General features: G+C 35.9%; 2 protein-coding genes and 1 pseudogene across 3 annotated transcripts; all 3 read right to left on the bottom strand.

The window, feature by feature from the left end:
* Positions 1-760: 760 nt before the first annotated feature.
* On the bottom strand, positions 761-12,613 carry LOC110808525 (protein NRT1/ PTR FAMILY 2.6-like; annotated as a pseudogene). The gene is made up of 6 exons (XR_015817371.1): positions 10,852-12,613; positions 6,550-6,703; positions 4,095-5,808; positions 3,790-4,007; positions 3,142-3,686; positions 761-1,826 (listed from the first exon to the last, which is right to left on the bottom strand). The product of XR_015817371.1 is annotated as a protein NRT1/ PTR FAMILY 2.6-like (transcript).
* A 222-nt stretch (positions 12,614-12,835) lies between these two features.
* On the bottom strand, positions 12,836-16,291 carry NAXT1 (nitrate excretion transporter1). The gene is made up of 4 exons (XM_022034042.2): positions 16,185-16,291; positions 15,862-16,079; positions 14,461-15,005; positions 12,836-13,808 (listed from the first exon to the last, which is right to left on the bottom strand). The coding sequence occupies exons 1-4, from the start codon at positions 16,261-16,263 to the stop codon at positions 12,962-12,964; spliced, it is 1,689 nt and encodes a 562-aa protein (XP_021889734.1). The 5' UTR covers positions 16,264-16,291; the 3' UTR covers positions 12,836-12,961.
* Positions 16,292-22,815: 6,524 nt separating this feature from the next.
* On the bottom strand, positions 22,816-25,880 carry MPK3 (mitogen-activated protein kinase 3). Its single transcript, XM_022034066.2, has 6 exons — positions 25,471-25,880; positions 25,190-25,319; positions 24,474-24,611; positions 24,043-24,375; positions 23,446-23,629; positions 22,816-23,337 (listed from the first exon to the last, which is right to left on the bottom strand). The coding sequence occupies exons 1-6, from the start codon at positions 25,626-25,628 to the stop codon at positions 23,168-23,170; spliced, it is 1,113 nt and encodes a 370-aa protein (XP_021889758.1). The 5' UTR covers positions 25,629-25,880; the 3' UTR covers positions 22,816-23,167.
* Between the last annotated feature and the right edge of the window lie 117 nt (positions 25,881-25,997).

Raw genomic sequence — 25,997 nt, 5'->3', positions numbered from 1 at the left:
TAACAAAATTATCAATATTCTGTCATAATAAGGCAACAACTGCAATCAGTGAGAATCCAGTTAGTCATGTTAGGACCGAAGACATTGCTATCATGTATATATGATAAACGGTCGAGTGCTAAGGAGTACAACCTGAATTCTGTACAACAGACTTTCAACGGACTGAAATCTTTATAAAATTATTGATCAAAGAAAAATTCATACACAATTGAAAACTGATTAGTTTGTTAAAGAAAAAGAGTAAAGAAGAATTTGTTATATTTGACCACAACGCAACAGGACATCATGTTTGCAATTTTAAGCCATTAATTTGTTTTTCAATGAGGAGACTTAAACCTGAAGAAATAATGGAAGCTTAATTTGGGTCGAAAGAAAAATTATGGAAAGCATCAGATTGACGTGTAATGAATAGAAGGAACTTGTAAAACAAAAAGCCTCAGAATTACTGTATAATTAAATATATTATACATTTTATCTCATATTATTCATTTTATAAAAGATTAACAGAAAAAAGAATTTAAAATATATGAATTATATAGCCAGTATGATAAAACATAAAAAATACTGAATTTTTTCTTTTATTAATTATTAATTTTCTATTTTTTCAGGTATGTCAAGTGTATAAGTGAAAATAGTCTAAGTATTAATGATATAGATTATATCATAATTAAAGGAGAGGATTTTTCTGTCTAATTTTAAGTGAGAAATATAAAGTTTATTTTTTTGAGAAAAAAAATTCTTACTCCGACACCATATAGTATTAACAGATGAATACCATCTATAGATATCCAAAAGAAGCATAGCAATACGAGTCTTATAACAAGTTCTATTGAAATACAAAGCATTAACTAACAAAAATTAACTTCCACACTGTGAAGTATTAACAGACAAATAGTCCATCCAAAGGTATCTACAAGAACCATAATAATAATAAGAGTCTTAGAACAAGATGTCGAGGTACATGGCTTATAGTTCTGACCACACCAACACCATCATCACCGGTCAGAAATACAAACATCCTCGACCTCTTTTTCAACATTCTGATATTTGTACAAACTCGAGCAGACTAAATAGTAGCCGAAATTGAGAACTCCCACCACAACTAGAATCCAGAAAACATTATCAAGTCTCCCATTGTTTATGTAATCTGGTAGCCAACTTAAAATCCTTCTAAGTAGATCAATCAAAGCCGTGCTCAAGTAAAAACCAGTTCCAATTATCAGAGAAATCAGCGTGGTCCCTGTGCTCTTGAGAGGCAGAGGAAACTCTTGATAGTACAACGCAACTTGTCCGGGAAAATGAAATGCTTCTCCGATGCCAACGAGAACTAGTTGTGGAAATAGCCACCATGCCTTAATTGGCACTGTGTCGGATCCAGACATGGCTTGGACATTGTGGCTGTGAGCTATCTCGAGCCCCTTTGATTCAACAAATGCTAATACTATCATGCCGAGCACGTTTAACACGTGTTCTACTCCTATTCGACAGAGAGGAGTTGGGTATTGATGAGTACATTTCTGCCACATGGGAAAGAGGAGCCTATCAATGAGGATGAGAAATACTGAAGTGGAAAACAGGACCAAAACAGGAATGGACCCAGCTGGGATTTTGAAGTTTTGGCCAATGTTACGGTACGGTCCATGGTTAGAGCTTGAAGTATAGTGACTTAATAGGATCGCAATTGGGGTGCCCAAGAAGATGCTACTTGACCACGGTGGGAAAATTCTAATTATGACTTTGAGATTTTCCACTTGTTGCACAGAGCATAGCCTCCATGGTTTTAAGATTAAGCCATCTGAGTTATCAAAGCTGCAGCATTCAAAAACCTGCATTATTAAAGAACATCGGTAAGTCTTTGACGTTAATCAATGGTACTGGAGGCCAGTTGGGTACTGAAGTTTCTATTAAAGCAGCATCATATCGAGGGAAAAAGGGGAATTAATGACAAAACCATTTTATTTGCTCACACTTAGCACAACCGCAGGCTCATTTATCAGGATGAGAATTTAAGATTTGGGCACCAAAAGAAATGTACATAACAGGAGCTCAAATAGTTCCGAAAATAACCAACAAGGCTTTCTTGCAAGAAAACCTGCTCTATATAAGGAGGTGGATAAGGTAATCAATTGTCCTATAACACTCTTTGTCACTCCCAATCCCTCTCTCTCTCTCTAACACTCTGTCTCTGTGCTTTTCTCTCTTTAAAACTCTCTCTCTTTCTCGATCTTGATCTCCCACTATTTCTATCTCTCTCCAAATTTCTTTCTCCTCTTTTATTCTTTTTCACTTGCTTAATTTAATTTCTCTTACTGTTCACGGTCTCAGTAAAGTACATGTCAAGGCCGAGTTCTTACGCAGTTCTTTAACCATGATATCAAGGAGAGGAGTAGGCTGAGAATATAAGAATTCTATAGTGGATGATGTAGGATAGAGAGAACTTAGTATAAAATTCTAAAAGAATTAATTAAGAACCAAAATTAGAGATCTCAAACATCAATAATCAGATTAATAACTCAATGTTGATCAATAATCATATGAATAATCTGTCAAATAATTAAAGTAGGATATCTTATTTATAAGCAACAAAATACAACTAATCATATCTATGTAGAAATTTTATTAGACAAAAAATAGCTAATTGATTAAGTAAATTATAATAGAGAATAACTCAATAGCACCTTAACTAAATAGGTAATAATGAACTCGTACTAATAATAAGCTTATATATAATAATTCCTAGTAAACTAAAGATCTTAATGATGCATAAACATTACAATTACATAAATATCTTTTATCGGAATATATCCTCTTTAATATTTTCTTGTTCTACATCATTTAGTGAAAACCCAATCTTGAGTTTGAACTACCACAGTAGAAAGAAAATTAATAATGTAATCAAAACTTGAAAAATCTATTAGGAATAGAAAATAGAGATCTCGGATCTCAATAATCAAATTGATAACTCAATCTTAAATAATTAAGCATAAGAATAATTTGTCAAATAATTAAACTAGGGTACCCAATTATGAGTTAAAATGCTATTTAGTTATTATAAATTTATGCTTAATAATTTCACTAACAATTACTGACTTTCAGTAACAACCAAATACATGTTTATGTAACTCGAAAGCAGGTTCAAACCTGAAGCTGTCTTTTGGTTTTCTGGATTCCACAGTCAATGTTTCATCATGTTCGTGGTAATAATTCTCGTTTTCCGATGAGATGACAACCTTCCTCTTCCTAATAGCAGCAACAATAACACGAACAATATCCTTGAACGGACTCCCTTGAGGTCTAACATGGTGATAAAACCGTTTTCCCAAAATAAAAGTGGCTAATCCAATTAAATTAGCAGCAAGACAAACACCAAAATCTAAGCCCCAGCTCACGTTATCCTCAATGTATACAATTACCATAGAGCTCACCATAGAAGAAACATATATAGTAAAGAAAAACCAGTAGAAGAAAATCCCTCTGTCCTTGGCCTTTTTGAATTGATTTGCTCCCACTGTTGCAATAGTGAAGGGTGTATCACCCGTTCCGACAGCTGCTAGAAATATGCCTGCATATAGCACGAGAAACTGAAATTTCGATGGGGCACTGGTGCACGATGAACTAGATACAATTTCACATGATTGAGGCTTTAAGTAATCAAGGGTTGCAGTTAAAACCAGAAGACTTGTGCCCTACAAGTTTGATTGTGCTGTCAGGTTTACTTGAATAACAAGAAATAAATTTGAAATTTTACAAACTCTACTGTTTTTCTTCTCCGAAGAGTGAGATCATTACCATTAAAGAGAAGCCAGAGAAAAGTAACACGACAGAGAAACATCCGAGAAATGAGTCAGCTATGATTGCTCCAATAAGTGGGAAAAGATTTGTACAACCAGCAACCACATTTGAAACCCGAGCAGCATCAATGCGCTTCACATTGAATTCCTGAATCAGATACACAATCAAGTTCGAAACCCATCCTGCACCACAAAGAGTCGAGCCTGCAACAGCTCCTGGTTGATAGCAAAGAACAAGCAGATATTAGAAACATAATTGCAGGACATAGACATTCCTACAACAATTTTGTGAATGAGACATACCCACAATGAAGGGAAAGGTGATCCAATCGCTTCGTTTGCTACCAGAATCTAATAGTTGAGCTTCTTGATCAGTTGAGAGAACTGTGCCATCCATTTTTTGTCAATTGTGATCTATACAGAATCTAAAGTTGAAGGTAGAGGCTACCTTCTGCCCTTAAATAAAAGTATAGGGAATCACTGTGCCATGGAGAAGTGTAAGCATGAGGAAAAACAAATATAGTATATGATATATAATCAACTTAATGTTTTACAGTGACTTGTATGAAAGTGGAGAATAAATCATTGCGGCTTTATAGAGCACCTGATACCAACTTGGACTGGGAGATGCTGTTTTTGGTATCAAGGCATATAGAAATTATATAACCATTGAGCATAGCAGAACATTAGTAGTAAACAACCAAGAAATGTTTAGATCTAATTTTCATAGTCAACTAAATATTTTTTCAAATGAACTTCTTAAAAATAGTTCTTTTTTTTTCAAAAAATACCTTATTTTTTCTTGTACTCAGAAGGACTTGATTCGACAGTAATACACAAATACACTGAGGGAAAGAATTTGTTGTATGATAACTATCTGATCCTTGTTCTCTTTCTTGTTGAAAAGAAGATATTCACTCAGTTGTCTTTCTCACCAACCTTGTCATTCATTTATTCAGTCAACCTCTCTCGCTTCTCTCTGCAATGCTGGGTTGAATAAGATAGAGAAGCTTACAAGAATGACTTTGGGAGCACAGAGACATTTTTTGCATATGACACAAAAATAGGGATTTATTTTTCATTGCAGTGTGCTTCTATCGTTTGCAATCTATTGTTTTCTGCTGCCAAATAGTCTAGGAAGCACTAAGATACTAAACTGACATGAAAGGGAACCACTTACTAGAATTTCTTATACATTATTTATTCATCAATCAAAACATATTTCCATGCCCGCACCTATACAATCCTTACTAGTCAGAAATATAACCATTGTCTACCTCTATCTCCTTTTCAGCATTCTGATACTATAGTACAAACTCGAGCAGACTAAATAATACTCGAAATTGAGCACTCCCATCACAACTAGACCCCAGTACACATTATCAAGCCTCCCATTGTTTATGTCATCTGGTAACCAACTCAAAACTCTTCTAACTAGATCAATCAAAGATGCACCTAGGTAAAAAGTAATTCCGACTATCAGAGAAATCTTCGCTCCAATACCAACCAGAACTAGGTGTGGAAATAGCCACCATGCCGCCAACATTGGCACTTTGTTGGATCCAGACACAGCATGGACATTATGGATGTGAGCTACCCTGAGCCTCTCTGATTCAACAAATGCGGACACTGCCATCGTTCAACACATGTCCTACTCCTATCCGTTGGAGGGGCGTCAGAGATCAATGGGTAAGTTTCTGCCACGTGGGACAGAGGAGCCTGTCAACAAGCGTGATAGGCACTGAAGTTGAAAACAGAACCGAAACCAGAATGGACCCAGTTGGGATTTTGATGTGAGGGCCATGTGCCTGTCCATGGTTAGAATTTGAAGCACAACGAGGCTTGTTTGGATTGCAATTGGTGTGGCCAAGAAGATGCTGCTTGACCATAGTGGCAAAATTCTAATTAGGATTTTGAGATTTTCTACTTGTTGAACTGAGCACAGCCTCCAAGGTTTTGCAATTGAGCCATCTGGTTTTATGTCTCCTTCAGTTTTCAAAGCTGCAGCATTCAAAACCTGCATCATAAGAAAAAAATATTGGTATATCTTTGAGGGTAATCAATGGCATAGGAGGTCATTGGTAATGGAGTGCTATCAAAGCATCATCATATCAACAAGGCAAAAAAGGCAATTCAAGATTAGCAAAATTCCGTTTATGCAGGATTTAGTTTGTCAAATAGTTAAGAGAATTTGACAGGTGTAATTTGCACTTGCCAATGAAAGTCTATCCAATCTATGAACAATAGAATATGAGATGATATATGTTCCTTTTTTGCTTCTAAGGACAAAATTACAAATGGCAGTCAATCCCAAACCTTTATAAATACACATGACAGAACCATTTTTATAGCTCACATTTGAACACCCCAAGCTCCTCTATCAAGATGAAAATTTAAAAATTGGGAACCAAAGAAATGCACATATTCGTGCTTTTTGACAGAGTAGTTCCAAAATAACCAACAAGGCTTTCTTGCATCAAAACCTGCTCTATTCTTATTGACCATGTTTGTTTTACTAGCTAAGTACGATAAGGAGGTCGATAAGATTACTTAGTGGTTGACAAGCATAATTTACTTGGTTAGGATAACTACTTGCCTAATTGGCCTATAGAACATGTTTATTGAAATCTAAGCAGCATCAATTCGCTTCACATTGAACTCCTTAATCAGATACACAATCAAGTTCGAACATGCAGATAATGGAAACGTAATTGCAAGATACAGACATTTCTGCAACAATTTTGTGAATGAAATGTACCAACAATGAAGGGAAAGGTGATCGAACCGCCTTGTTTGATACCAGAATCTGATAGTTGAGCTTCTCCATCAGTTGGGAGAATTGTGCCATCCATTTTTCTTGTCAAATGTGGTCTGAGCAGAATCTAAAGTTGAAGTTAGGGCTACCTTCTGCTCTGAAGTAAAAGTACAGAGAATAAGTGTGCCATGGAGAAGTTTAAGTATGAGGAATAATAATTTAATATGTGATATGTAATCAATTTATTTGTTGTCAAGACAGGGTGAAATGTATGATTGACCAGGTAAAATGTATGGCTGACTAGGTGAAATGTATGGCTGACTAGGCGAAATGATGTGGGGTTGTTATTTTTTCCATTGCTGTCTTTTTAGTTCCTACTAATCTCTGGCGGGAAGGAAATAAATAGGACAGAATGGGAAGTGATTAGGAGGGAAAATTTACTTGAAATTACAGTTTTTTTTTTTTTTCTTTACAACAATTTATCCTTTCTCTTCTGCATTTTTAACATTTCTTCTACCTAAATCAGCTCTCATCTTCTCCTAAAACCTTTTCTGCTTCTGCTGTAACTCTTCTTCTTCCTTAATTTACTTGAAATTACAGTTTTTTTTTTTTCTCTTTACAACAATTTATCCTCTCTTCTGCATTTTTAACATTTCTTCTCCCTAAATCAGCTCTCATCTTCTCCTAAAACCTTTTCTACTTCTGCTGTAACTCTTCTTCTTCCTTAATTTCTTCATAAGTCAGGCCAAGTTCCTGACAAAGTGGTATTAAAACATATTGATCAAGAGGAAACCCTCGCAAGCTTTGTGGCTATGGCAAAAAATAAGGGGAAGGCTGTGGTGAACGAGCCACAGAAGCTGCAAAACCTAGAAGATAGTGTGCGAGAGGTCGACCAGAAACTCTCAAGACTTTACATCTGAGATATACGACTCTCAGAGGCAGACTAGGACATTCTTTGACCAAAGACTGGCACTGTTCAGTCAAAGGTTGAACCAGCATACAGAGATGTTGCGAGTAGGTGTACAGCTGGGAGAGTCCTCACTAAAGGAAGACAGCCAACGCAGGTGGGAGCACCTAATCAAGGAGTCGAAGAGGATGCCGCAAATAAGCTACAGTTTTTTCCCTCCATCTAATCCAACTTCGTCCTTCGTGAATTCTCGATGCTGGATAGAGCTTTAATTGGAGCAGGAAGCAGCTCCACGAAAGAGTAAACATCCGATGGACTACAAGATCTAGGAGATGAAGACAAAGCCACAAGCGAGCTCTTGTTGTTTCCCTTCATCAGCATCAGTTTTCAACGGTCATGAGTTCCTATCAGTGTGAACAGAAACTCAACAAAGCACAGGTAACATTGTGTGGAGGCACTTCCTCTCCTACCAAGTGGAAGAGTCATCCATCATCTTCAAATTTTCCAACCAGATCTTCCTATTGAAACTATCTCTTCTGTTGATGATAAGATAATAGTGAAGAACATAGAATCTGTGATGGTCGAGAAGCTGGACGAAATTGTAAATAGAGGACCCAAAGTACATTAAAAATAAAAGCAGAGTGATGGATGAGCATGAGGTGCTTGTTAAAATGACTCAACCACAAGAAATGTCCAGGAAGGGAACATCTAATGAAATTAATTATCAGGATCAAACAGCACCAAGTAGAGTGTTGCCTCAAAGCCCCATGAGATTGTTAAAGAGAAAAAAAAGGGGTTCAAAGCTTCAAGTAAAATCCAAACTTTTCTTTTAGACAAAAAAGAAAAGCTTCAAGTAAAATCCAGACTGTAGTTGTATATGGTGACTATCCTTCTAAAAGTCAGTCAAGGGTGAGCTTCAACAATAATAAGAATCGGTTTAAGGATGTTTGGGTATATGTCAAATATCACATTTACAAATCAGTACTGTTCTAAATTGGTAAGCAAGTCTAAAGAAAATGAGTAGATCAAGATGTTGGTGGAGTAGCTTAGGACAACATGAATCACTAGGGGCAAGCATCAGTTAATACTTCAAGTAATTCAAACTCAGATCTCTCCCTTTATAATCTGTAGTATGATAAACCTGTTGCTCTAAAAAAACAAAAAAGAGCATGCACTAATCATCCAATTCACAATTTTATTTCTACAAGGGTCTATCATCAACTCATCAAGCATTTCTCAACAATATAGATAAAAACAAATACCAATAATGATATATGAAGCATTAAAAGTACCTCAATGGAAAACCACAATCATGGAGGAAACCCAAATCCTAGAAAAGAATGAGATTTGGGAAATAGCATAACTAACTCATCAAGCAAATTTTCTTTTTTTTGAAATAAAAGTAAAGTATCATTATGCACAAGGTACCAAGGGGGTACCGCCCAATTACAAAATAGTTACAGATTAAGTAATTGGTCAATGACCGAACCCAAATCATCAATATTTTTAATATCATGGTCTAACAAAATAGTCCCAAAAGTATGTATTAATCTATCCCTGATGGTAACAAAGTTAGTCTCTATTCCCTCAAAAGTTTTAACATTTCTTTCTTTTCAAATTACCTAAAAAATAGTAAGAGGAATAAGAAAAATATGCTTCCCCTTTTCTATACACAACCCCTCCCAAGCCTAAAGTTCACTACTTACACTACCCGCCATAACCCAATCCACCCTAATCAGCCTCAGCACAGCAGACTAAAGGTTGTAGGTAACAGGGCCGCCCAATAACAAGTGGAAACAGGTCTCCTCGTCATCTTTGCACAAGAAGCACCTGTTAATCAGCACATTACCTTTTTTTCTAAGCATATCAATTGTTAAAATCCTTTCTTTAGCCGCTTCTCAAGCAAAAAAACCAATTATGGGAGGTGCTTTAGTTTTCCAGATTCGTGTGAAAGGGGCAGAATAGGTGTTGTTGTTCTCTCTCTTAGTTAAGAAATCATAGTAAGATCTAACAAAGAAGCCCCTCTTTTTGTCCAACTTCCAGATTCTTTTATCCTTATTCTCAGTTATGTTAATATTAGATAAACACAGCAGCAGCTCCACATATTCCTCAACTTCCCAATCCTGCAAGTTATGCTTGACCGGAAGATTCCATACCCAACCCCCTCCACCAACCTCGTAGGTAGCCTTCACGCTCATCTCCTTGTCGCTGGCCACAGAGAAAATTCTGGGAAATTTATCTTTAAGTTTGAATTCCCCAGCCCATTTATCCACCCAGAAATGAATATTCTCTCCATTACCCACCTGCCAACCCAAACAATTCTCCATAGAGTTGTTTGCTTTCCTGATTTTCTTCCATAACCCTCTCCCAATAGGTCTGAACTTATCCCTCCTCCCACTCACCCTCTCCCAGTCACCCCATCTTGCCTTTATAACTTGCTTCCACAACTGCTCCTTCTCAATAGCAAACCTCCAAAGCCACTTTCCTTGGAGAGCAGTATTCAACTCTCTAATGGATCTAATCCCCAAACCCCCTTCTCTAATGGGCCTCGTCACATCATCTCATTTAACCAAGTGGTACTTTCTATCACCCCCATCATCATCCCAAAGAAAACAACATTGAATCATCTCCAATTTATGCACAATGCTAGCCGGGATGGACAGAATGGAAAGGTAATAGATAAGTAGATTTGCAAGGGTATTCTTAATCAACGTGAGCCTACCCCCTTTAGATAGGAAAGCCATTTTCCACCCCGCCAACCTCCTCTCAAACAGATTCATCTCAAACAGATTTTCTACCGCCTCATCAAGCATAATTTTATTATCAACTCATCAAGCATTTCTTAACAATATTGATAAATACAGATACCAATGACTTATCTCAAAAAAATACAGGTACAAATGACAATATATGAAGTATTAAAAGTACCTGAATGAAAAATTACAATCATGGAAGAAATCCAAGCTTTAGAAAAGAATGAGAATTGGAAAATAGTAGAATTACCACTAGGGAAACTTTCAAGTTGGTTGTAAATGGGTGTTCCCAATTAAGTATAATACTGATGGTAGCATCAAAAAGTTCAAAACTCAATAAGTGGCCAAAGGCTTTACTCAATCCTACAGAATCGATAATCAGGAGATATTTGCACCAGTGAAAACGCTTAACACGTTCGGATACTAATGTCTCTAGCTGCCAATCTAGATTAGTCACTATTGCAACTACATGTGCAGAATATTCTTCTTAATGGAGAATTGGAAGAAGTCTATGGTTACTTGGTGTGCGAGAGGGTTATCCCATTCCACTAGGTGCCTATTGATTAAGAGAATGACTCTTCAAAATTAACCTCCTATCAGAAAAGTTCTTAAGAAGAAAACAAGACAAGAGAAGAAGCAATTTACCAGCATAGAAACAAGAGAAGACACCCAGGTGAGAGAATACATTCCAACGAGGAATCTGAAACAATGAACACCATAGCTTAAAGATCTAAGTAGTATTCATGTTCTTCATTTGGAACTTCTCTATCAGGTACACAACCAAGCTTGTTTCCCACTCATCCGCATCCGCACCATCAATATCCCTGTCAATACATTTTTTAGCAATGCAGTACACCTGTTCGACAAAAGGATCCTTTTTTTATATAAAACGTTGAAATCTTGTCAAGAGATTCCCGACCAGAGATTATATCGGTTCATACAACTTGTAGCTTCGTATAAAACGAAAGGAATTATATTGGTAGGGAAGAGGAAAGCCGGGTGATCGTGGTGATAGCAGAATGCTGGATCCATTGAGGCAAGAAATGTAGATGATGACTGATACTATTACAAATAAGAACTCATCTTCTAATTCAATAACGGAGAAATGTGTCTGAGTTAGAATCAGATGCCTTGTTGTGTATAAAGGTATATTTGTTTCTCCCTTCGCCTTTCTGCGAGTATCCAAATTATAACTTTCCTCTTCTGTTCCATGGGGATTTTTACTAATAGACATAAAACGAAAGGCTTCTCCATTGCTCAGCCCTTGACTTGAAACAAGAGGAAGAAGACCCAAAGGCCTTTAAATTTTCAAAATCCCTAACCCAATCTATGAACAGATCATAATCTCGAAAGGCCATCCAAATCGGCCTACTTTTATAACCCTAAATTCGAAATTTAGGTCCAAATCAGGTCCAAGCATGATTTACGTCCGGCCGAGGATAGACCAAACCCGAATCTCGGCCAGTAGGCTATCTTTATGGGCTCGTTCTAATTTCAATTTTCAACAAAGTAGCCTCGCTAGAAAGGGATCTCAAATGGTGCAAAATTGACCCCCGAGGTACTAAATTGAGTCGACCCTTTTTCGTCAGGTCCTACTGTATTCCTTCGATTTTCGCAATTGAAGAGGAAACTTTCTTCTCCATTTATTTTTCTCGCACTTATGGACATATATACAATTCAGTATTGAATAAGTCGCTGTGCTAAGAAAAGTAGGATGATGAGGTTTTCTTGTCCGAATCAATGCGAACAACTGACATCAGGTCCTCAAAATTCTATGATCGTTTTTCCTTTTCTTTTTCTTTTTCTTTTTTGCTTGCTGCTTGATTCCTCTTTGATAGTAAGCAATGAAGTAGCTGAGAATCGTAATGGTTTTTCTGCTGTAAATATGATTAACTTTCTCAGTTTCTATTCCATGATTTCCTCGGCGGACATGGATTTTCAAAGGTCTCTGCTTGCTTGTGCTGCTGGGTACAATAAAACTAGCTGCATTGTGTTTTCGTTTTCTGTTCTATAACTTTCTGTTTTTCAACCTTCCCATGGATTCTGGTGTTGCTCCTAATTTGCTTATTGTCTTGTTTTCCAGAGTTATATTATGTTTAGAACAGATAAACTATTTTTCTAGATTTTATTTGAAAATGTATAAATTGAATACGAAAATTCATTCCCAGACAAAATTTCAAGTGAAAGTGGAACTTTTGTTTCCATCAAAATTTATAGATTTTGAAATGTATTTCTCTATTTTGCTTAGAATTCATTTGGAGTTAATTTCCATCATCCCGAAAATCAGTTTTCATCTTCTCATAGTTAACGAAAGTGTATCTCTGAATTATGCAAAAATGGTTCATTCTTTTGGAGTTGACACTCAAAGTACCTCCCTTGTTCTCTCTCTCTCGTTGTAATGAAGACCAACACTAAATTGTCTTTCTTACCAGTCTTGTTATTCATTCATCCAGTTACCCTCCCTCACTCCTCTCTGCTGTGTTGAGTTGAAAAAAGCCATGCTTGCAAGATTACTTTTGAGAGCAAATCTAAAGCTGTTAGATATCGTTTGCTCATTATACCATAATGTCTTGTACTCTGATTGCAGTGTGTTTCCATTGTTTATGAGCTATTGTCATCTGCTGTTGAGTAGTCCTGGAAGCACTAACACGCTAACTTAATTTTCAGTCATAACATAACTACTTACTAGAACTTCTCATACATTGTTTATGCATCAATGGCGAAGTAAATTGCTTTGCCCGCACCAAAATCATCCTCACTTGTCAGAAGTATTGTCCACCTCCACCATGTTTTCAACATTCTGATACTTGTACAAACTCGAGCATACTAAATAATACCCGAAATTGAACACTCCCACCACAACTAGAGCCCAGTAAAGATTATCAAGCCTTCCATTGTTAATGTCATCTGGTAACCAACTTGAGACTCCTCTAACTAGATCAATCAAAGCTGCACCTAGGTAAAAAGCAATTCCGATTATCAGAGAAATCATTGAGGTCGCTGTGTTCTTGAGCGGCAGTGGAAACTCTTGATAGTATAATGCAACTTGTCCAGGGAAATGGAATGCTTCTCCAATGCCAACCAGAACTAGCTGTGGAAATAGCCACCATGCAGCCAACATTGGCACTTTGTTGGATCCGGACAAGGCCTGGACATTATGGCTGTGAGCTACCCTGAGCCTCTCTGATTCAACGAATGCAGATACTGCCATGCTGAGCACGTTCAACACGTGTCCTACTCCTATCCGTTGGAGGGGCGTCAGAGATCGATGGGTCAGTTTCTGCCACATGGGACAGAGGAGCCTATCAACAAGCGTGATAGACACTGAAGTTGAAAACAGAACCAAAACCAGAATGGACCCAGCTGGGATTTTGAAGTGAGGACCTATGTGCCTGTCCATGGTTAGAATTTGAAGCACAACGAAGCTTGTTTGGATTGCAATTGGTGTGGCCAAGAAGATGCTGCTTGACCATAGTGGGAAAATTCTAATTAGGATTTTGAGATTTTCTACTTGTTGAACAGAGCACAGCCTCCATGGTTTAGCATTTGAGCCATCTGGTTTTATGTCTCCTTCAACTTTCACTGATGCAGTGTTTAAGAACCTGCAATATTCAAAAACGATATATATTTTTTCCGTTAATTAATGGCATAAATGTTTACTTAGGAAGTGAAGCGTTAATTGAAGCTTTATCACATTATCAACTAGGAAAGAAGTGATGCATGATTAGCAAAATTGCTTTTACTGAAGATTTGATTTGTCGAATGCTCAAGAGACATGTAATTTGACATTCTCAATTGAAAGTTTTATCTCAGTATAGGGTCAAAGACTATGAAATATTAGGGCTGTTTGGTTTGACTTTCTGGTCAAATTTGTTTTAAAGTTGATTTGATCAGGGTAAAAAAGCATATCTTCTTTAATCATTTATTAAATTTCAAAAGCCAACCTGAGCAATTTCAACTCAATATACATACACGACAGACAATCATTTTTCAATTTTAAAACCTACCAAGACCACCACAAGCTCCTCTATCATGACTATATCTTATAGTATATTATCTGCACTCTCCATGAAATCATGAACATCAAGACTTCGGCCTGGTGAATGGATTAAAAAAATGCAAGAATTTTGTAGTGGATCCTGAGAAACCCATATGGAGCTTGCCACGAGCTAACACATTGACTTACTGGAACAACAAATGACTTTTATTAACAATGCAAAATACAAGGTATCTACACTGAAAACAGGTTCTAACCTGAAGGTATCTGTAGGTGTTGTAGCCTCCACAGTCATTGTTTCACTGCCTTCCTGATAATAATCCTTGGTTTCGGACGAGAATACCACCTTTCTCTTCCTAATAGCAGCAACAACAACACGAGCCATATCCATGAATGGACTTCCTTGAGGCTTATCATGGTGATAAAACCAATTTCCTAACAGAAAAATGGCTAATCCAATGAAGTTAGCAGCAAGAGAAATACCAAAACCTAAACCCCAGCTCACATTGTCCTCAATGTATACAATCACTGTAAGGCTCACCACAGCAGAAACATATAATGAAAAGAAAAACCAGTTGAAGAAAATCCCTCTATCAGTAGCCTTTTCAAATTGATTCGCTCCCATCGTGGCCATAGTGAAGCGTGTACCGCCCAAACCAATGGCTGCTAAAATTATGCCTCCATATAGCACTAGAAACTGAAATTTTGATGGGGAACTGGTGCATGATGAAGTAGATCCAATTTCACATGGTTGAGGCTTTAAGCAATCAACGGTTGCAGTTAAAACCAAAAGAACCATGCCCTACAAGTTTCATTTTACAGTTAGATTCACTATCCGGAAAATTGTCTGTAAAAACATTCTAGCAAAAATGATGATTATCAGCAGAGAAAAATTAGTAAGCAAAAATGTGTTTCTGGGAGATCAACCTGTTACCTATACTTCTTTAGTGTTGAAATATTTTGTCTAAATTCTTAATATTTATTTATTATTTAGTTTCTAATAATATCTGCAGAAAATTTCATGCTTATAATATCTCTATAACTGATAAGTAACAACTAACTAGGAAGATCTGTAATTAATAGAGAATAATTGACTAGAAAAATTTGTAAGATTCCTGGTGCAATTAATTTCCTTCTAAGATTTTCTCGTGCTATAAGTAGTAGACCTTAATTTGTAAAAGAAAAGATCAGAGAAAAATGACAACCACAATATTTTCTGTTTTCCTCTCGATCTACACTTAGCAACCAACGTATCCTTCCTTCTTTCTTACGATTACTGAATAACAAGAAATAAAGCTCTATACAAAAACCCTAATAGTTTTTTTTCTTAAAACTTATATTACAATCATGTATTTAACCATATTAGTTGAATGAGATAATTACTATTAAGTTATAAATAATTAATTGAGTCATTCTTATTGGCCTAAATTTTTCAGAGTAATCAATTCCAACTCTACAATGTCTTATTCTTTTAAAAATGGAAGTCTATTAATACATTCTGTTTGACGCCTCATTCATTTTAACTTACTTAAGAGTTAGATCAGACCTAACGAACTTGCAAGTTCAGGGACAAGTTAATGCATAAATAACAAATTAGATATTTTTCCGTCAATTTGAATTTTGTGATAATTAGTTCAATTTTATTATTTTACACTTACTAGTAAAGAAATACTGGAAAAATTTGATATAACGGAAAAAGATCCAAGGAATGAGTCAGCTATGATCGCTCCAATAACCGGGAAAAAACTAGTGCAACCATAAATCATATTTGAAATCTGAGCAGCATCAACGCTTTTCACGTTGAATTCCTGAATCAGATACACAATCAAGTTTCCTATCCATCCTCCACTGCAAAGCGTCAAGCCTGCAAGAGCTCCTGCTTGACAGCAAAGAAATATATATATATATATATTAACCTCAGTTGTTCGTTAAAAGGGAAGAGACAGACATGGCTGCAACATTTTTGTTAACAGAGATATACCAGTAATGAAGGGAAAGGTGATCCAACCGCCTCGTTTTCTACCAGAACTTGCAGATGTTTGAGCTTCTCCATCAGCCATTTCCACTTCAGCTGTGTAAAATACAGGTGCTGCAATAGTATATTGCTATTAAGGAACTGCACTTGAATACATATGTGGGTGCATGTGTACAAATACATATATTTAATGGCAATGCCATTATTGTACATCACAAACAGTGGATCTTTCTATGATGGTAATTATTTATAATATATCATGGGCCTACCACAGCTATGAGTAAGATCATGATACTTATGAAAAGAATAAGAAACAAACCATGTACATAGGGAAATGAGAAAGTAATATGAAAGTATTCTTAAATTACATATAAAGAAATATTTCTAAGCCTATTAGCCTAACTCAAATTTAAGATCAGATGGCAGAAAAAGTTACAACCTACGTGTGTTCTAATACCATTTGTGATAAATCTACAAATACCATTGACCTAATACTCTTTGGACCACATTGTTGTTCTAAAAAATTTAAGTCTGAATTAACTCGAACTATTATATAAAGCTTATGAATTATATGTTTTTCTGATGTGAGATAAAGGCATTATACTAAATAAAGCAATACTAGTCATTTACACGGCATGCAAAGATTCGTTCTATGACTTATCTGCTTCCACATAATGGTTAAAACTTTGGTTGTTGCTGGAAGAATTAAGCAGGAAATTTGTCTTTATGAGTCAGTCATAACGAAGAGTAAACTTCAAGAAATGGTGAAAGATAAATGAATTCCAAAATCTGAATCATTGTCAAACAAATCCTTCTAACACAAGGTGTACAGTTAAAGATGAATGATGTGCTTGACTGAGATGAATTACGAGCTTAGGATAGGATTTGTACAAAAAAGAAATTTGTAAACCTTATTCCTCTAACTATTTTTTAGGTGGTGTAAGAAGAAAGGACAGTAGAGCGATTAAAGGGTGTAAGGGGAAAATAGCTAGAATTAGAGACAGATGGATAGATGTTTTTTATTCTTATTTGGGTTATGACATCTATAGGTTGGAAGATTTTGAGACTGTCAACGGTTTACTAACCGAAATGTAAATATTTTGTACAAAGGTGACACCCTTTTGGTGCCGGATATTGATACTACATTCTTTTTATCTCAAAAAAAAAAAATCCTTCTAACACGAGCTATCCCTACAATATTCCATTTGGGTTGGAATTTTACTGAATATTTTTGTTCAGGATACTAATTAAGCAAAATTGACAGCATTAGTTATTGGCTGAAATTTTTGAATTATGTTTACCACAGTGTGTCTCACCACTAAGAATGATTTGGAGTTTGAACAGGATCTAAAAGAATAGTTTTAAAGATAGTCTATTTTAAACACAAGAATGGTACATTACTGATTTGAACAAAAATTAAAGAAATGAAGTGTCAGGATGGTCTAATACCTAATGATTACACATCCATATGGATATATATACACACACATATATAGTTGCCACTTTTGAGCCACTTCTTTGTCCCATAACGTGAAATTTACTCATGATTCTTTAATACCCAAGTTGTCAGTAGAGGGTCACGAAAAGAACCATGAGTCAAGTCCAAGTTTTCTCGAGAGCAATTTTCAGGAAATATAATCTTCAAGCTGCTGGCTCACCACTTTGAAAGATAAATTGTACATATCTATTACTGTATACATCTATATATATATATATAGGATAACTACTTGCAACTACCAGCTTTTTCAATTGGAATCCAGCAAGTATTCCTGCGTGGAAATTTATCATGCTAGTGCACGTCAATTATACTAACAGATCTAAACCAAACAAAACCTTTGGAAGGGTTAGGTTTGGTGCTCATCAATAACCAATAAATAGTTAACACATTCATTATCATGCCATGATAGGGCACAACAGATCCTGTCAAAAGAGCTTATCAGCATGTCAAGGGAGGAAAGATCATAAACTTATAATCCAAATGGTAATTTCCTGTAAGGATTTGCTTGGGAGTTAGAAGGAAAGAGAAAAGAAAAGAAATGGGTAGTGACAGAAAAGAAGAGAAAATAATTTTGAATACTTCCATTAACGTACATGACTCCATGGCTTCTTCTCTTCTCTGTTCTTCAAGACTTGGTATTAATGTGCAGCTCATGTTGATTGTTGAATTTTGTATCTTAGGACTTAAAAAATATTTATGATCTTTCTTTATCTACTGGAAAACCACTTCTTATCAGCAAACAGTTTTTGTTTTTCCTGAATAGAAAATCAGACAAAGTGGTTTCGTCTGTACGAATTTGTGATAAAGGAAGGCTGTGATGCGCTGAAAGACTGGCTAAGGGTGGTGAATGAAATCCTGATGTCTAGAAACATGTAAGTGATAAAGGATTTTCTTTAGGAAACAACTCTCACGTTGTCTATCTAAAATTACTGGTGATTAACTGACACAAACACACTCATCATAAAATAATCTCTCATTGATGACACATGACAGAACCTGACTCAAACATATAATTTCTTTAAAGGGAGAGACATATCAACTATTTAAGTAAAAACATGTAAGTGATAAAGAGTTTCCTTTAAGAAACAACTCTCACGTTGTCTATCTAAAATTACTGGTGATTAACTGACACAAACACACTCATCATAAAATAATCTCTCATTGATGACACATGACAGAACCTGACTCAAACATATAATTTCTTTAAAGGGAGAGACATATCAACTATTTAAGTAAAAACATGAAAGTGATAAAGAGTTTCCTTTAAGAAACAACTCTCACGTTGTCTATCTAAAACTACTGGTGATTAACTGACACAAACACACTCATCATAAAATAATCTCTCATTGATGACACATGACAGAACCTGACTCAAACATATAATTTCTTTAAAGGGAGAGACATATCAACTATTTAAGTAAAAACATGTAAGTGATAAAGGGTTTCCTTTACGAAACAACTCTCACGTTGTCTATCTAAAACTACTGGTGATTAACTGACACAAACACACTCATCATAAAATAATCTCTCATTGATGACACATGACAGAAGCTGACTCAAACATATAACTTCTTTAGAGGGAGAGATATATCAACTATTTAGGTAAAAACTTGTTGGTTAATTTAGAGGAATTAAAAATATCAATAGAGTGAGAGTATTAATTAGAGAACGAGAATTAGATCCTATGAATTTATGAATAGGTGGTGGAATTTTAAAGGTCACTGAGACTCGATAACAAATCTTTTATATACTAGAAGTACTATAACTAATTTTTGCTATCCAGCATGCAACATGGAAACTGAATAGATATTTTCCATTTAACATAAATATTATGAAACAATAGAGCTAAACTGTTTCAAGATAATACAATCAAATTTTTTTTTCAAAAAGTTGTTAAATTGAGAGAAGGAACTCAATCTATTATTTTAATTTTTTTAAAGAAAAGAAAGACAGTTTATTATTTATATTACAATATATCGCCTTACTCACAAGTTAACTAAATAAGATGTAGCACAAGCTATATCAAATTAATTTTTAGTAGAAATAAAACATTGAACTTTTGGCTCTGGCATGTGAAGTAATAAAATTTGACTAATTTTTTATAAACTAAAGTCGATCTCAATCTATTGTTTATACTTAAAAAATAGAAAACAATTATTGGTTCATTGTTTAATGTTGGCAAACAAACACATCAACTCAGTGATTTACAGTTGAAGGTATTTTTTAGAACAATGTGAAGATCCACAACTTCAAAATTGTCTTAAAACACTTTTGCAAAAAAAAAAAAATCCTACATATTTGTATTATGCATGAAACGACTATCCAATTGCATTAACGCCTTTGTGAGAAATAATATGTGAAAGCCAATCCGCCTTGATAAGAAGGGTTCTGCTCTCTCACACCTCTTTTTTGCGGATGACCTTATAATTCTTGAGAAAGTTACTGATAACCAAACTCAGGCTATAAAGAAAGTCTTAGAGAAATTTTGTTCAAGTTCGGATGACAAAATGAGTACGATTAAAACACTTACTTTTTTTTCTCGCAATGTTAACACAGGTGAAACTAGTCGTATTAGTAATATGTTTGGATTTCAAGTTTCTAATAATCTTGATAAGTATTTGAGGGTTACGTTGTTACATAATAGAGTCAATAAAGATACTTATCGTTATATTTTTAAGAAAATGAAGCAGAAGTTATCTAGCTGGAATGCTAATATCCTTTCTTTTGCAAGACATTCAACTTTGACAAATTCTGTTCTTATGACTATTTCTGTTTATGCTATGCAGACCACAACTTTGCCAAAAACCCTATATGATCAAATTGAAACTGTGGTCAGGAAATTTCTCTGGAACCAAGGGAATGGCAACAGGAAAATCAGTTTTATAAGTTGAGATGACATGTGCATGTCTTACGACGCTAGGGAAGCGGCTTTCGGTCTATCCATAAGCAAAACCAAACATTCTTGATGACATTGGGTTTTGCTATGATTGCGAAACCAATCCTATAGGTCCAGGACCTCACCCACAAGTACAGATGTTCTGTCTTATCGTGGAACTACAAGCCGACTGGACCGACCTCCCATCTTTGGCGCAACCTTAAACATCTCTAGATGGACCTTCGAGTTGGCATCAAATGGTCCATTGGTTTAATGAGAAATGTTAAGTTTTTGGAAGACTGCTGGTTAGGTGACCTGGGACCGCTTAAACTTTTGGTTTTCGCACCTATTGAGGAGCAGGATCTCCATAGATGTTTTATGGATTATGTGGTGTCGTCCGGCCAATGGGATTGGGAGGCCCTATACCAAGTGTTGTCAATGGGTATGCTGCTTCAAATGGTAGCAGTACCGACTCCTAAAGATGACAATATTCCAAACTCCTGCTATTGGAATATGATGAGTTCTGGGGTACTTCTCGGCTAGCTCGGCTTACGCCCTCTTGGAGAGCGATCATTGGCACTTGGATGATAGAAACTGGAGAGACATTTGGCATTAGTCAGGTGCTCAACGAGTGCGTAAGTTCCTTTGGTTGGCTGCTAAGGGGAAACTTTTGACAAATTGGGAGAGGTACCGACATCACATGTCCTCCACTGCGGAATGCAATAGGTCTAGCAGTCCTATTAAGGATGTAGATCATGTCCTCTGTAATTGTAACGTGACCAAGCTGCTATGGTTGAAGATCATTCCCACCAAAGCCCAATCAACTTTCTTCAGTGTTGCTGTGGATGAGTGGTTAGTGCTGAATCTCAAAAACAATTGATCCTGGTGCAAGACATTTCAGAATTAGAGAGTGACATTTGGCCTTTTTTGCTGGAACTTGTGGAACCATATAAATAAATTTATTTTCCAAGAAAGAGAGATAGCACTATCGAAGAGCTAATTAAAGATGTGTCCCTCATGACTTATTATACTTTTATAACTAATAATATGAATCTTTATTTTCTTTCAGTTATGGCACACAAATCTGAAAAATTTATTACTTGACAGAAACCACCTAGGAGTTGGTTGAAGGTAAATACTGATGGTGCTTATCGTACTGCAACCAATTTCTCAAGCTGTAACGGACTTGTTAGAGATAAAGATGGTGTTTGCCTGAGAAGATTCAATAGAAAAATTGGTAGATGTTCTGTTCTTCAGACTGAACTTTGGAGAGTCTTCTATGGTTTTCAACTCATTTGAAATGGTGAGTTCCGAAATATAATCCTGAAAATAGATAGCGCTCTAACAGTGCAATTACTCACTAAGGAGGATTACGGTACTAATACGCATGTCGTTCTTATTCGTGCGATCAACCACTTGCTACTGCAGGATTGGCAAGTCCGGATCCAACATGTGTATCGCAAATGGAAGAAATATGTTGACTGGTTGGCGAATGTTGGCTTCTCTCTACCGATATGCCTCCATTCTCATGTTAAAGTATCGAATGATCTCCAACAGCTCTTCATAGACGATATCATAAGCATCTCTTGCTCCAGGATATGCGTGACAACCTTTTAGTTTCTTTTGATTTTTGCCTTTCTTTATATAAAAAAAAAAAAGGAAATCATCTTAAAACACTATTCATTAGCTAACAGAGAGTTGGGCATGGTCTCAGGTAAATGTCTTACCTTGAAGAGAAAGGTTTGATTAAAATCATATGCAGTCTCCCAATTCGAGTACTAAACAACCATTGGGAATAGCACCTATTTTTGGAGGAGGAGAACCAATTGTTAGTGAGTTTGATAATCATTAACTAGACCAGTAACATTATCAATTTTTCTATATGAAATCTCAGGATTTACTGAATTATAATCTGTTTTCTTTCTGCAATCTAAATACCAGTTCTACTGGAGAATCCCAAAAAACCCCGATTCCATTCTATTTCCTATATTACCCTACCAACAAAGGATATGAGAACTCAGAAACTTGCTATTTGGCTCAAATCTATTTGATGCGATGAAAAGCTGATTCCAGTCCCAGATTACAGAACAGAACGAATATCCACCAAACATACACAACAAAAAGGAAAAAAAAGAACAGCATCTATTTTAAGAAAATATGGTATTCACTTGTGTAACAAAGATGATATTATTAATATTGTACACCACAGTGAACATAAGATAATCATTCTCGAATGAGACTGATTTGATGAACGAGACAAAAGGTGATTCTAATAAAACCATTTTACAACAAGATTTCAAGTCAGTATTACAATAAATCAATCTTAGGTTACATCACTTCACAAAAGTGTTTATAATACAGTGGGAGAAAATACCAAATTTAAACACATTATAACAAACATTCGCCTGAACAGAAGAACCAAAAAGACTGAGTACAAAGGTTAAAGAACTTATAGAGCTTCAAGAGACTGACCTCAAGAGAACTAGGACAGCCAGAATTGGGCAAGCCCAAAATATTACAATATAAGTTGAACAAAACAGGAGGATGTTAATTGTTTGATTGCGAGACATCATGTGGTGTTGTAGGTTCTGGTTTCAGTGTTTGTTGTCTCCTTTTTCAAGCATATTCTGGATTGAGTGCTAAAGCCTCCTGATAAATCATATCTTTCATCTGCTCTTCTCCCAAAGGTTGTTGCTCGAAATCAAAAGAGAATGGCTCTGAACAAACTGGTTCATCAGCAATGTCGTGCAATCGCGCAAGGTAAGGATGAGCTAATGCTTCCTCAACTAATAAAAAAAAAATTAACTTTCATTATGAATTAAAGGAAAAAACATGTACTATATATTTGTCCAATAAAGAATTAATATTGGCTGGCAGAAAACCATAGAACTCACCAGTAATTCTTTTTCTTGGATCAAATGTTAACATTCTATCAACAAGATCAATTGCTGATGGATGAACATTTGGGAAATGTCTGGCTAGTGGCTGACGAGGGTGTGTTGGGAGTTGACGGATATATCTTTTTGCATCCTCATTCCGAACAAATTCCAGATCAGATTCAGTCGGTGTGCCAAGCAGCTACCAGATAAATATAACACATTTAAGTAATCATTTAGTGAACAGGTTTCTAAATATTAACTCCATTTCACATTGAAGAAAGTGGACTATTAATGTTGATAGGACAGTATTTACACAGACATAGCCTGACTAATATACATTATCAAGAACACACATAAAGAAATAGAAAGGGAGCTAAGCAAGTGGATTGCTGGAACATTATCTCATTGATCTCTGACAGTATATCATAACATGAGAAGAATTCTGACACCTTATTAACTAAAACAAATGGAATATAGGCATGATCAGCAAGAATAGTAAAATCTTAAAAGTTACATAAAATTCAATAATTCTACAATTTACCCGTGTAACTGACACTCTCATCACCAATATATTCAACCCATTAAATATGCTGCAATGAGTTCAATTCTTACCTCTGTCAATAAGCGCAGCTGATGCACATGATCTCTGCCTGGAAACAAAGGTTTTCTGTTCATAAGTTCCATAAAGATGCAACCGACAGACCACACATCAATAGCAGCAGTATAATCTGAAGAATTCAGCAATATCTCAGGGGCCCTATACCATCTTGTGACAACATATTCTGTCATAAACTCATTCTCGGCAGTTGGTCGAGCAAGACCAAAATCACAAATTTTCAAATCACAATTTGCATTCACCAAAAGATTGCTGGGCTTTAAGTCTCTGTGGATAACATTAGCTGAGTGAATATATTTCAGCCCTCGAAGAATCTGATACAAGAAGTACTGCAGGGCACAGAAAAGGAGAAAATTGATTTCAGTAAAAAATTTTAACTACTAAGCGATCAAAAGTTTTCAAGATAATTGGAAGTAAAAGGTAACACCTGACAGTGCTCTTCTGATAAACCTTGATTCGATCGAATTATGTTATGGAGATCAGTATCCATCAGCTCCGTTGCAATGTACACGTCTGTGAATTCTCTTCTTAATGGTGGAGGAATCACATCTCTTATACCTACGACCTGTTTTGAAGAAATAAATCCCACATATTAGAATCGTACAAAAAGCCAATGCTAACATCTTCGTTCCAAAATCTGACTCAATCAAACAGACTTAGCATTAGCTATCCTGCATTAAACCATGGAAACCAAAGCACTTGTCTAAAATAACCACAATTAGGCAAGTTTTCAACTTCTCAAGGTTACTTGAAGCTGTAAAAGCACTTATTAGGAGGATATTCTTTATATCAGAACAAACGCTCATATAGCTTTTTTTTTTTTACTGGTTAACGCAGCTTATACACACCCTTCAAATCACAAAGTGCCAGTCATATCCACTTTCAGTGAAAATTATCATTAAAACAAGTCCAAAAAAGGGATATTCTTCAATTAAAAGCGACTTTCTTTCTTAAACACACACAAGCTACCACCCTTATAAAGTATAGCATTAAACTACTCAGATTCAAAGGGGGAAAAAATCAAGTCAACAAATCAATTTATTTTGACCCAAACGTTTATAATCTAGACACACCATAACAAAATTAAAAAGAAATCCCAAATTAAACTGAAAAACACGACAAAGCACAGAGATTAACACTCACATTTTCATGATCCAAATGGCGAAGAAGCTTGATCTCACGAAGCGTACGCTTGGTATCCATGTGATTATCAAACGCGTTTGCTATCTTCTTAATCGCCACCATCTCATTCGTCTCCGAATTATACACCGAGCTTCTCCCAAAGAAAAACAAGCAAACAAATAAATCAAAACACATCCATACCATAAGACAATCCATCAATATAATCAGCAGAAAAAAAATGAAACCTAAAACTAAAAACAGAAAGCCAAAAAAAGCATGATCCAAAGAACTATTATACGTACCAAACGATACCGTACGCGCCGCGACCGATAGGCATGATCGGAGGCCGATACTTGGAAGTTATCTCAAAAAGATTGCCGAATATGTTGTACTGAATGTACTGACCTCCATGGGTGGGAATCGCCGGAAAATCCTGACCTCCAGAGTTTGCATCAACCATTTCTCCCCTCTCTGTAGTATCTCCAGACACGCAAGAAAACTGTCTTCTCTGTTTTGAGCTCTCTTCTTCCTTGTCCCCTTCTATGTTGACTATCTACTATGGTGTATATTTATAATATATATATATATATACGTTGATAGAGGAGATTGATTTGTTAATTATTTCTTACGTTCGCGCGTGGAAATAGATCGGAGTATTCGTCTGGAGTTCACAGTAGCTGCGAGGAAAGAGGGAGAGAAGAACCCAACCGAGAAGGAGAGATCGGAGGGTTGAGATTAGAGCCGCCTCTCATCGACGATTAATAGTGATTTGATTTTGGTCAACGGTCTACGTAACGTCATTAATATTTTTTTTTATAAAATAATTTAG

The sequence above is a fragment of the Carica papaya genome, chromosome 2 (genome assembly GCF_054855325.1).
Source record: "Carica papaya isolate Zhongbai chromosome 2, ASM5485532v1, whole genome shotgun sequence".
NCBI lineage: Eukaryota > Viridiplantae > Streptophyta > Magnoliopsida > Brassicales > Caricaceae > Carica > Carica papaya.
Note: the sequence above shows the minus strand (reverse complement) of the source record. Positions and strands in the feature narration are given on the sequence as shown.

What these genes read in the sequence shown, in the direction of transcription:
- NAXT1 (XM_022034042.2), bottom strand. Translation starts at nt 16,263, where the DNA reads ATGGCTGATGGAGAAGCTCAAACATCTGCAAGTTCTGGTAGAAAACGA. An exon ending in CACCTTTCCCTTCATTACTG is followed by an intron (nt 16,080 to 16,184) that starts GTATATCTCTGT and finishes GCTGTCAAGCAG; the next exon opens with GAGCTCTTGCAGGCTTGACG. An exon ending in ACACCTACAGATACCTTCAG is followed by an intron (nt 13,809 to 14,460) that starts GTTAGAACCTGT and finishes TGAATATTGCAG; the next exon opens with GTTCTTAAACACTGCATCAG.
- MPK3 (XM_022034066.2), bottom strand. Translation starts at nt 25,628, where the DNA reads ATGGTTGATGCAAACTCTGGAGGTCAGGATTTTCCGGCGATTCCCACC. An exon ending in GCCATTTGGATCATGAAAAT is followed by an intron (nt 24,612 to 25,189) that starts GTGAGTGTTAAT and finishes TCTTCAAAACAG; the next exon opens with GTCGTAGGTATAAGAGATGT. An exon ending in TATCAGAAGAGCACTGTCAG is followed by an intron (nt 24,376 to 24,473) that starts GTGTTACCTTTT and finishes TGTGCCCTGCAG; the next exon opens with TACTTCTTGTATCAGATTCT.